This window comes from Abramis brama (genome assembly GCF_963993115.1).
Source record: "Abramis brama genome assembly, chromosome: 14".
Taxonomy (NCBI): Eukaryota; Metazoa; Chordata; class Actinopteri; order Cypriniformes; family Leuciscidae; genus Abramis; species Abramis brama.
Genome location: NC_139976.1, coordinates 1,244,610 through 1,257,304, shown reverse-complemented (window position 1 = coordinate 1,257,304; position 12,695 = coordinate 1,244,610). Strand labels below are relative to the sequence as shown.

The 12,695-nt window shown below is 38.7% G+C and overlaps 2 protein-coding genes across 3 annotated transcripts in view; both read right to left on the bottom strand.

The window, feature by feature from the left end:
* Positions 1-12,695, bottom strand: part of ascc1 (activating signal cointegrator 1 complex subunit 1) — a 163,320-nt gene that overhangs the window by 81,828 nt on the left and 68,797 nt on the right. The gene's annotated exons all lie outside the window — the stretch shown is intronic.
* Positions 1,016-12,695, bottom strand: part of sec31b (SEC31 homolog B, COPII coat complex component) — a 37,484-nt gene continuing 25,804 nt past the window's right edge. Inside the window, exons 20-27 of one of the 2 annotated variants that reach the window (XM_084135056.1) lie at positions 10,788-10,914; positions 9,345-9,737; positions 7,321-7,359; positions 6,273-6,331; positions 5,523-5,648; positions 4,637-4,756; positions 3,292-3,363; positions 1,016-1,985 (exon numbers count right to left, since the gene is read on the bottom strand). In XM_084135056.1, the coding sequence (XP_083991182.1) occupies positions 1,806-1,985; positions 3,292-3,363; positions 4,637-4,756; positions 5,523-5,648; positions 6,273-6,331; positions 7,321-7,359; positions 9,345-9,737; positions 10,788-10,914 (1,116 nt within the window). In that variant the 3' untranslated portion in view covers positions 1,016-1,805. The remainder of the gene's footprint in view (positions 1,986-3,291; positions 3,364-4,636; positions 4,757-5,522; positions 5,649-6,272; positions 6,332-7,320; positions 7,360-9,344; positions 9,738-10,787; positions 10,915-12,695) is intronic. The other variant, XM_084135057.1, reaches the window with a different exon arrangement.

Sequence of the window (12,695 nt, the reverse complement as noted above, 5' to 3'; positions counted from 1 at the left end):
AAGTCTGTATCGATTACTGACTTTTTAATAATTATTGTATTTTGTTTAATGTGTTTATATTTTGTCTGCTGCATGCTTTCTTTTTATATGCTCAATGTTTTATTGAACAGCACTTTGGTGCAAATGTTGCTTTTGAATGTGCTATAGAAATAAATTCGGACTTTACTTGATTATGCATGTATAATCAAGTATATCTGGGTTTTAAATAAAGAGAAATAGGCTATTAAACATGTTTTACGTGATGTAATGAATTGGAAAATCTAAATGTTTCTTTCTCGCCCTCTACAGGATAACACCGAAATATAAGAACTGCAAATGCAGAAAATGACTTGATTTTAATCCTCATCTCAACAGAGATCGTCTTTACTGAGCACAATGATTAATGTGTGAAATTATTAGTTAATTTTAATATGATTTAATCTGCCTTTCCTGCACCAGATCAAGCTCAGATGTTGATGGTTGGTTTCAACACAAAAACAACTGAACATTATTCTGAAGAATGCTGATATTGTTTAATAATTGCCCATTATTAGTTGTAAAGGTCAAGCTGTGGACATTAAGAAAAAGAACTGAGAGACACCGATCATTTATGAAAGTCCTGTATTTTATTTTTCTTCAAGTGTTTTCAAGCTTCATTAATGACCTCAGAATGAATCGGTTTCAGACACAGAACATTGACATTCATAAACGGATGAACATGTTTATCAGATTAACTGTTTAGTTGCATTCAGTTTCTTTGCAGTTATTGTAGAGATTTAAGACTCTGTTCAAGAACACGTCTAAGTCAAAAACCAGGAGAAATTATATAAATATTTATCATTTATAAGACAATTAATATTCAATTTCAATGCATTTCTCATTCGCAAATAAACAGAAGTATTTATACATCATATGCATGTTACACACCATTTAAACTGAATAAAAAAATGTGTTTTTTGGGGGAATTACAAAAATACGCAAAAGTAAAAAATGATGAATTTTGCTGTTTTACTGTCAAATGCCATAATTTCCTTCATTTTCTTCTTTGATTTTGACCCGGACGTGTTTTTGACAGATTCACGCTAAGTGTCCAGATCCGAGCAGAACTCCGTCCCGTCTGGAGAAGCGTCACACTTTTCTACAGGAGTGTTTGGAGGAGAAACAGCAGTGCAGATCAAGCGTCAAGTGCAATATAAAACCACCCTCCTTCACACAGAAGAAAATCATATCCCACAATTCCTCATCAGCCAGTAATCACCCTCGTCCTCTAACATCGACTAAACTACAGACAGCATCAGATCTTTAATAATGAAACGCCAACAGAACGAACTGTGCTTGAATCGTTCGGTTCGTGTTTCTCGACACTGAATCCAGAGCCACAATGATTTTACAAATGATTCACACAAATGCGTTCGGCTCATTCTTAGACAAACTTGCATTCAACTCAACACACGTTACGCAATAATGGTTTTACGCACAATAGCACGTTCTCAAACTGAATCGAATGCAACAATTTGCACAAATTCGCTCTGCTCGTGTATTAAGGCTTATTCTTAAACTGTTGCATTACATTCTTAAAAGTCTCACTTTGAATTCAATGCAATTCGTTCCGCTCGTTTTTAGACAAACCGTTGCATTCAACTCAAACACATCACGCAATAATGGTTTTCTGAACAGTCGTTCTGCTTGTGTTGGATGAATGAGGAGGAAAGCGAACAGCAAACGCACGAGAAGAACACCAGCGTGGGATATTAGCGCTGGATTGGTTCTGAGTTCAGTGCGAGAGAGAGAGAGAGAGAGAGAGAGAGAGAGAGAGAGAGAGCGCGTCACACGGCCAGCTTGTTGCCGATGGTCATGAGCACCTTGAGGACGGGCATGAACGCCGAGATCTCGCTGAAGTTGCTGCTGCTCACGACCCGTGTGTGAACCTCCAGACCCTGCAGATAGTTGCGCTCGCCGACACAGCGGCTGATCTCGTGCAGGCCGCCGAGGATGCTGGGAGAAAGCTGGCGGGGCGACACAAAACACCAGTTTTATAGTGAAACCAGGGTTCATACAGACACTGTAAAATGAAATTCAAGGACTTTTCAAGCACTACATTTTGATTTTTAAGGACTAAAATCAGATCTCACACTCATTTATACCTGAAACCTTAGAGACTCAAGCAGGGTTTAGTATGTCCAACTTTACATTCAATACACTCAGGTAAAGCGATACGATACAGAAGTGACGGGAGAAACTAAGCTTTCCAGTTTTGAAGAGCTGGAAACACACGCTGGTGTAAACGCAGCGAAACATGCACAACAAACAGGGTTCGTACCGATACCGTAAAATGACATTCAATGACTTCAAGCACTACTTTTTGATTTTCAAGGACTAAAATCAGAGATCTCGTTTATCAAACAATATCTTTATTACCTTTCAAATGATAAAAAAGGTAAATAGATAAACAAAAATAAACTAATAAAACAAAATGGAAGAAATAATAACTGTAACCATTGAAAGGACACTATGACAGAGATATCGCTTTTCTTATTCAAACTGATTTCTTTCTCCCATGAAATATGATTGACCTGAAGAGTGAAAGCTGTATCATATACTTGGATATTCATATGAGCAATATCACACTCATAGCCATGCGAGATGCCTCTATATCTATATATCAGACGGGCTGCAGCTTTAATTTTGCGTGAAAAGATTGTTTATCGACAAAATTAAACACTAATTTCACATATGTGACCCTGGTGGACCCAAAATGTGATTTTTTTTTATTTTTTAAATGTATACATCATCTGAAAGCTGAATTAATAATCTTTCCATTGATGTATGGTTTGTTATGATAGGACAATATTTGGTCGAGACACAACTATTGTAAATCTGGAATCTGAGGATGCAAAAAAATCTAAACATTGAGAAAATCTCCTTTAAAGTTCTACATTTATGTTGGCGATTGTGCTGCATTCACTCACAGAAATACATGTTTTATATATTTACGGTAGGAAATTTACTAAATATCTTCATGGAACATGATCTTTACTTAATATGCTAATGATTTTTGGCATAAAAGAAAAATGGATAATTTTGACCCATACAATGTATTGTTGGATATTGCCACAGATATACCTGTGCGACTCCAGACTGGTGACGTGATCCAGGGTCATATATCACATATCTTTCAATAATTCAAGTAACCTTTTCATAAATATGGTTGTTTTCAAGGGTTTTCCAAGACTGAACTTTCAAAAGGTCAGATTCAAGCATGTTTTAAGCAGCTTTTATATGAACCCTGCTCGTCAGACGTCTTCAACTCACCGCTTGATCCCGCAGTTTGTCGTACAGACTCTCAAGTCGTTTGGAGGCGTCGTCAAGTTTGCGCTTCGTTTGCTGGAAGGAAAGTTAATATAAGAAATTTAAAAGAAAAATCAAATGCACTTTGCAGCTTATTGTGGTCAAAAATCCTCCCACTTACAGGAAGAGACTTATGAGCTCGTCTTCTGATCACATGCACATCTTTTTCTGGGACTAATGTGATTATGATGGTAGTGACAATAATAATGAAAATCTTTATATATTCTATATATGATACTTTTGAGAATGTAATACATTTTTCACCTTCTTAAATCAATAATTTGGATATTAATAATACAGGACATAATAATAAGATCTTATTATGTACAACATTTTTTGTGTTTGTACCGTCTACACTACCGCTCAAAAGTTTGGAGTAATTAAGATTTCCTAATGTTTCTTACAGAAGTCTCTTCTGCTGCACTGAAGCTTGTTTACTTGATAAAAAAATACAGTAAAATAGTGAAATATTATTGTAATGTAAATCAGCTGTTTTCTATGTGAATATATAGTAAAGTGTAATTTATTCCTGTGATCAAAGCTGAATTTTACTCCAGTCTTCAGTGTCACATGATCTTTCAGAAATCACTCTAATATGATGATTTATGACTATATAATAAACATTTCTGATTATTATCAATGTTGAAAATAGTTGTGCTGCAATGTCATAATAAAAGATTACAAAAGATTTTATTACAAAAGATTGTACCGGCCAAATACCAAATAAATGATTCCAGAAGGTTGTATAAAGCCAGCCAATCAGATTAGAGTTATGAGCTCTTGTCTTCTAATCACATATAATAATAATACGCTTGAGAATGTTATTAATTTTTCACCTTCTCAAATCAGTAATTTGGGTATTAATTCTGTATCTTATGTACAACTTTCTTTTCTTTTTTTTAAACTCTCTTTGCACCATTTGTGTTTGTACATTATATACAACCGCTCAAAAGTTTGGAGTAATTAAGATTTCCTAATGTTTCTTACAGGCGTCTCTTCTGCTGCACTGAAGCTCCGTTTATTTGATCAAAAATACAGTAGAAACAGTGAAATATTATTCCTTCAGGAAATGATTCATGATTATATGATAAACATTTCTGATTATTATCAATGTTGAAAACAGTTGTGCTGCAATGTCATGATAAAAGATTACAAAATATTTTATTGCAAGAGATTGTATCGACAAACTACTTAGTTTCTAGGTGGACAGGAATAAACCTGTGACTGATTCCAGAAGGGTGAATAAAGCCTGCCAATCAGATTAGAGTTATGCTGTGTGTGTGTGTGTGTGTGTGTGTGTGTGTGTTACCGGGTCTGCGGCGGCCAGCTGACAGCGCTGAACTAAACTGCTGAAGGTGGTCTTGATGATCATGTGTTCGGGGGGGATTTCCTTCTGTCCCACTCGCACCGCAGGAAGCTGCTGTAAAGACTGGAACACACACGGGCAAAATCAGGCACTCGATCACAACACTGGGGCTGTCACTGAATTTCAAATATTCGGCAAATAAAATAAAAAACTGCACATCCGAATGCAAAAACCGTGCATTCAAATTTTAGTTGTGTCGAGAGGCGCGCGAGACATGATGATGATGCAATTGACGCGGCTTTTTTTTGTTAGCTTATCATTTATTAAGTGAATAAATGGATCATAAATGAAGCGTAAATATAATTTAGTATAAAAAAAAATCCCCAAAAAATATATATTTTTTTAATAAAAAACATTATCAAACTAAAATATAGTACATTTATTTAATTAACAAAAATCAAATAAAGTATTCTCTCATTTTTCATGCACATTCGAATGCAAAAACTGTGCATTTTCAAATTTTTGGTGTGTCAGAAGACACGAGACATGATGACGTAATGACGCGGTGTGTTTTTGTTAGCTTATCCAGTTTACAGCGCGGCGCCATTGTTCATTTGAAAAATGGCGGGAAATGGTTTATTTAAGTACAATTGTTTCAAAAGTTAATTCTCTTTAAAAAGTGAATGTCATTTCTTTTCAATAAAAGATGCGACGCTTGATTTGGTTTATATTTGCCTATTGCGCCCTCTTGTGGGCATAGGAGACAATACAGCACTTTCTGCCTTTAGAATTCAAATATAATTCGAATTTTGTTAATATTTAAGAAAGAAATTAGAATTGATCTTTTCAGCCACACATCTGACCCGACTCTAACACGATGACCTCTGACCTGTATGTTCGGCTCCTGAGGGGCTCCGGGAGGGACCTGGACTCGGTCCTGTTGCACAGGGTTCTCCGTTGGGAAGCCCATCACCGGCGCTGTGATCGGAGCAGGAGGAGTGTAGTTCTCTGGCAGCTGTACAACACACACACACACACTCTATAAACCATAGACTGTAAAAAACAGATGTGCGCAGTGTGTGTGACGTCACCCGTAGTGTTTCTGAAGAGCGTTTTTGAAGCCCAAAGTGGGCGGAGCCGGCCGTCGCCATCTTGTTAGCGCGTCACTCCTGGATAAATGGCAATGTGCGGTGAGGCGGATTAGCTGAGGTGACGTGACGCTAACACACAGCAGACAAACGGCTAGTAGTGACATCAGCGGCAATCCACCTGTCACTCAAGTGGCCACGCCCTTAATTATGCAGAACTTTAAGGCTTAATAAAATTTAAACAGATGAGTTTTAAAAAAATTCGCCGTCCTCACAGTCGTCACGAAGGACAAAATTAGCGATATAGACCAAAACCACTTTTAGTACCAGACTGTAAACGTGTGTTTTTCTGCTGTAAAGTTGGGCATTTTAACATGCGTGTCTATGGGATTGAGTCTCTTCTGCAGCCGGACTCTAGTGGCCAGTGGATGAACTACAGTTTGAGTCTCTTCAGTGTCGGATTCAAGAGAGACGGCTTGGTTGGGACTCATCGTATTGTTTCCCATTAAATACATTATAATCGGTATTGACATCATTATGCAAATAAATACCTTTTTCTTGCGTTGTCCTGAGCGTACGGCCGGAGGGTCGTTCCACCCGTCATGAGCCGCTGAAGAGAGAAGATTCACAGTCACCAAAACATGCATGTGAATAATAATGCATGCATTAATAAGCAGCACCAAAACTCATCCGGACACTAAAGTCACACTTACAAATGTGTGAATGTCATCGCATCGACTACTTCTCCTTTATAGCACAGGAAGACCCACAAACACACTTCATCAAGCTTAACTTCTGACATACAGGAGTTTGAAACGCTAATAGATGATCTGATATTCACTCACATTTCTAAGAGTGATTCTGTTTCTGCCTGATTTACGCTCCCGTCTGAAGGTTTAGGGGTCAGTAAGATTCAACAAGGATGCATTAAAACTGTTTTCAACACTGATAATAATCATAAATGTTTCAAATCATCATATTAGAGTGATTTCTGAAGGATCATGTGACACTGAAGACTGGAGTAATGATGCTGAAAATTCAGCTTTGATCACAGGAATAAATTACACTTTACTATATATTCACATAGAGAACAGGCATTTTAAAATTGTAATAATATTTCACAATATTGTTGATCAAATAAATGCAGGTTTGATGAATAAAAATGCAGACCCCAAACTTTGAACAGTATTATTAACTCTCCTTCCTCTAAATCTGTCAGATTATATCATCCGAATGCAAAACTCACACAGCAAACTTGCAAACAGCCTTCAGAAGCCACACAAACATGATTACCCATGAGCCTCCGGGAGACTATAGGGGAAGCTCAACACGATCAGTGTGCTGTTGTTATTATTCTGACACACAGCTCATCATCAGTCAGCATTAAGTATTAGACGAGCCGAGATCGAGGATGGCCTGTTTGGACCGTTGCTGTCCCTAAGAAGCACTGGAATACACACACTATGCTCTGTTCTGAAGCTTAAACACACACACACACACACACACTGTTCTGAAGCTTATAAACAAACACAATGTCTCTGTTCTGAAGCTTATATAACACACACACACACACACACACACACACACACTCCCTGTCACCTTCCTCTTCTGTCTGGTAAGTCAGCCATGGGAAATATCCTGGAAATCAAACAGCAGGAACAATATTTCAGAGTCACTCCAGAAAACAAATTCACAATTCTGTGATTTCTGTCATCGGTTATTCTCCCCAAACCTGTCCAACTTTCTTCCTAAAACAAGAGGAGATGAGCCGGTGCATTTTTTATCATCATCATCATCATTATCACTGAACATGATGGTGAGTAGATCATTTATTTTTGCTCTTCCTGACTTCCTTTGACTTCTTTCAAACACATAAAAACATCTGAATCGTTCCGAACTTTCGACGGGTTCTGCATGTTCCTGTAAGGATGCGGTTAGAAACGTGAGAGACGCGCTTTTAAAAGTTATTTTAACTTGAGCACCGCGCTTCAGAAAGCCGCGTAACACACGATACTCTGCAAAACTATGGAAGCGAGATGCGAGCGCAACGGTCAGTCACGTCTGGGCCGGAGTTTACGTTAAAAACGATGGAATGAAAACACATTCTGTGGCATTTAACGGCCAAATTATTACTGGACGGAGGAAAAGTGAAAATGTTAGTATTTTATTTAGATTTGGTCATGGAGAGGTGTGTTATGTGCTCTGCACATCTCTGTTTTAATGTCACCTATGTATGCGAGTGTGTTTCTTGGAAAGCAGCCTAGAAAGGGTCCCTCTTTTTGTGTTTAGGAGAGAGGGCCCGAAAGGCTTGGCTTCAGCCGGAAAGTGGCCGTAAATGGACTTTATTCTAGAAGAATGTAATGTATATTCTCATTGGTTGGCTGTTACACCCCCTGAACCCTGAATAATGCTGATGTTTGCAAGGTCGGTGAACACCAGTTGGCTTCATGTTCCTGACTCTCCCAGGCCTGTGATTCTTTTCAATCCATGAAAAAGGAACAAGACTGAGGAACAATAAATAGAGATAAAATATTCTAACAGTTATCTATCCATCCATCCATCCATCCATCCATCCATCCATCCATCCATCCATCCATCCTTAGGCCCCCGGAGCCATGTGGAGCATATTATGATGGATAGATGCACTTTTATGATGATAGATGCACTTTTATGATGGACAGATGCACTTTTATGATGGATAGATGCTCTTTTATGATGGATAGATGCACTTTTATGATGGATAGATGCACTTTTATCATGGATAGATGCACTTTTATGATGGACAGATGCTCTTTTATGATGGATAGATGCACTTTTATCATGGATAGATGCACTTTTATGATGGATAGATGCTCTTTTATGATGGATAGATGCACTTTTATGATGATAGATGCACTTTTATGATGGACAGATGCACTTTTATGATGGATAGATGCACTTTTATGATGATAGATGCACTTTTATCATGGATAGATGCACTTTTATGATGATAGATGCACTTTTATCATGGATAGATGCACTTTTATGATGATAGATGCACTTTTATCATGGACAGATGCACTTTTATGATGGATAGATGCACTTTTATGATGATAGATGCACTTTTATGATGGATAGATGCACTTTTATGATGATAGATGCACTTTTATCATGGATAGATGCACTTTTATTATGATAGATGCACTTTTATCATGGATAGATGCACTTATTATGATAGATGCACTTTTATGATGGCTAGATGCACTTATCATGGATAGATGCACTTTTATCATGGATAGATGCACTTTTATGATGGATAGATGCACTTTTATGATGGATAGATGCTCTTTTATGATGGATAGATGCACTTTTATGATGATAGATGCACTTTTATCATGGATAGATGCACTTTTATGATGATAGATGCACTTTTATGGACTTTGAAAAATATCCTGCCATTCACTGCCATTATAAAGCTTGGAAGAGCCAGGACATTTTCTAATATAACTCTGATTGTGTTCGTCTGAAAGAAGAATGTCATATACATCTAGGATGACTTGAGGGTGAGTAAATCATGGGCTAATTTTCATGTTTGGGTGAACTATCCCTTTAATCATTCCGAACTGTTGAAGGGTTCAGCATACCTGTGGGTGGAGGTGGGAGGCCGGTGAAGCTCTTCGCTCCTGGAGCGCCGGGTCCACCCTGAGGATAACCGGCTCCGAGAGGCGTATACACACCGCTGACAGGTGGGTGTGTGTGTGGAGGCCCCTGTGTGTGTGTGTGTGGAGGCCCCTGTGTGTGTGGAGGGCCTGGGAAGAAGGGCATCGGGCCGCCTGGCAGAGAGGTGGGAGATATGAACCCTGGAGCGGGTGGAGAAGACATCATAGGTCCTGATGGAGACACCAGGGGTCCCGGCGGAGACGCGGGCGGCACTGAAGGATCCGTCAGGCTGGAGGAGGGCATCGACGGGCCGGACATGAAGCCCACAGGGCCACCGAGAGACCCGGCCTGAGGGAACGGCTGAGACTGAGGGAAACCTGGAGGAAGAAACATTTACTAGAGTGTTTCTGGGGTCGATGTGTAAAGGTCCTTGCACACTAGTCGAATAAAAAATAAATACGACCTCACGTTGTGTCAATCACGTTACCACACTGCCTCTGAAACTTTCATCCGTCATAAAAAAATCCGGATCGGGTTTGATTTTATTCGTTTTTGCATCCATAGCAAAGCATTTTGAGAGGCGTTTGACAATTCAGAGCCACTGAATGACGAATACGAAAAAACACATACGAAAGTCTCGGACTCAGTGTGCAAGGACCTTAAGACTCTGCTAAGAGTACAAAACTTTTAGGGTCAGTAAGAACTTTTTTCTTCTTCATTATTTCAATTATTAGGATGCATTATGAATAGGGCTGCACGATTAATCGCGCTTAAACCGATTTGGCTTATCACGATTTTGAAATCGCAAAGGCTGTGATTATTTATTTGTAATGTGCAGCTTGTCAGTGACGTACGGCTCAGTAAACGCGGCTCACTCCGAAAGCACTGCGAGTTTGAGTCGCTTATAACGTGCATTTGAAAAAGCAACACGCATCAAACATAGCCGCTCCAAAGCTACATATAAGCAAGCATTACTTTACATCATATTTTCTGGCTAGTTTACTTAGTTTTTTTTTTAATAAAACACCATACTTTCACCCAAACTGAATAATTAAAAACAAGTTTAAATGGGTAAATCTTCTATAAATATTTTTTAATCTTAATTTTCTTTTCTAACATACTCCAGTTCTAGTTAAAACACACTAGACATGCTTATTCTGTGCATTTTGGGCACTTTTTGTGTGAAATCATATTTATTATGGATGTATACCTGGAGCTGTAGCATTTACGTGTGCATTTGAGCGCTGATTAGACTATGTATTATATATAGGCGATTAAAGGGGCATTATCATGATAGATGGCTTATTAATATAAACGCGCGATTAGTCGACTAATGGCTTAAATGAACGACTACTAGTCGACTAGAAAAACCTTTAGTCGAGGGCAGTTCTAGTAATCAGGGTGTGTTATGAAGCTGATGTGGTTACCTGGAGCTGCTGCAGGGTATTGTGGGTATTGTGGTCTCAGGCCGGGCCGTGGCGCTCCAGCAGAATCAGTCTGAGGGTTGAAGAGACGGGGCATCGTCTGCGGAGGGAGTGTGGACGGGTACGACCCCTGCGCAGGACACACATTACAACACATGCCTGAATAACTATTGCATTACAGGTCAAGCTTATGCAACAGTCTGAGCAGCCGTGATGAAGCAAACACACGAGGAACGAGGTGCAAGTTACAGCAACTTATTATTATTCCCAGTGTTGTTAGTGGTAACTGAAACACAGTAAAGATGAAGTAAAATTAAATATTAATATTAGATGAAAAACTTGCATTCAAAAAACTTGAGTATAAGAAACATACTAAAGCAAGATGCACGTATGCTATCCGTTTCCTCTGTAAAAATAAGCAAACTCTGAGGGCTGATTCTGTGGCCGTGAAGCTGTTAAATAACAGTATTACTGGCAGAATATCTCTTCCATGCACTTTAGATGATGTCTCTGGAGCAGAGTTATGGAGACAGCATTATTGTAATTTATTGAATTGTGTCCAAAATGTGAGTTTAGGCTTTTTAAAGTGTGTCAGTCAGATGTCAATATGAACGACGGCACAGGTTATATCTGACGCCACATGTATTTTTGTAGAGATGTGTTTTTTAAAAGTAGATCCTGTTTTAACTTGAGCGCCGCACATTTATAACACCGCGTTTACATAAAAACAATGCAAATACTATGGAATGGCTATTCATAAAAACGGTGTTCCCTGTGAACGGCCATCATTTTGCTCCATCACGTTTATATTTGCACCGGAGCAGTGGATTGCCACTGAGACCGGGTCAATAAAAAACACTTTGGCCTGCTTTCACAGACAGGGCTTCGATTAAGGCAGGATTAGGCCTCAGGTCCCGTTTACACCTGGTGTTAAGATGCGCTTTGGTTGATCGGATCACAAGTGAACGTGGAGGTAGTGGAAAACACATTCGACTGGATTGCTTTCATCGTGTAAACCCTGGTTCCACTTGCAGGGTTTCCGTGGGGCATTAAAAAGCATTAGAAGTCATTAAATGGATTTTGCGAAGATTAAGGCCTTAAATAGCATTAGAAAGCATTACATTTTAATCCTAAAGGCATTAAAAATGTAGATATAGTTTTGAAGAAAATGTGATACTATCAATTTATTTGAATATAGCCTTCATAATTAATCATTTTTATTTGCCGTCTCAAAATATGTACGATAGTGTGATAAACACGTGGAAAATTACGTGGTAATTGCTTCCGGCTTTCGTAGTGTAAATGCTCATGTGCTCGAACAGAGACACCTACTCTCCGCCTACTGACCCGATGCGTGAACATTACGGGAAGCCAGACGGGATTTAAACTTTGTCGGCTGGAGACCCAAGTTTAGTTTGAAGGGGAAAAATGTACCAAGCACAATGTTCTCTCAGCATTCCTGATTTCTCTCACACACACACACACTCAGCGTTCGGCTGGTCTTGCGTCTGTCAGAGCAGAAATGAAAGCTGATGCTCTCCGTGTGTTTTTCCGTCGTCTCTGATCACGTTAATATGTCAATTACAAGAGATTATTTCATCCATTAGATCGAAAGATCTGAAAAAGCCCATATTTACCCGCCCATAGTTTATCACACTAATGTACATATTTTGAGACAGCAAATAAAAATGATTAATTATGAAGGCTATATTCAAATAAATTGATAGGATCACATTTTCTTCAAAACTATATCTACATTTTTAATGCCTGTAGGATTAAAATGTAATGCTTTCTAATGCTATTTAAGGCCTTAATCTTCGCAAAATCCATTTAATGACTTCTAATGCTTTTTAATGCCCCACGGAAACCCTGCAAGTGGAACCAGGGTTTACACGATGAAAGCAATCCAGT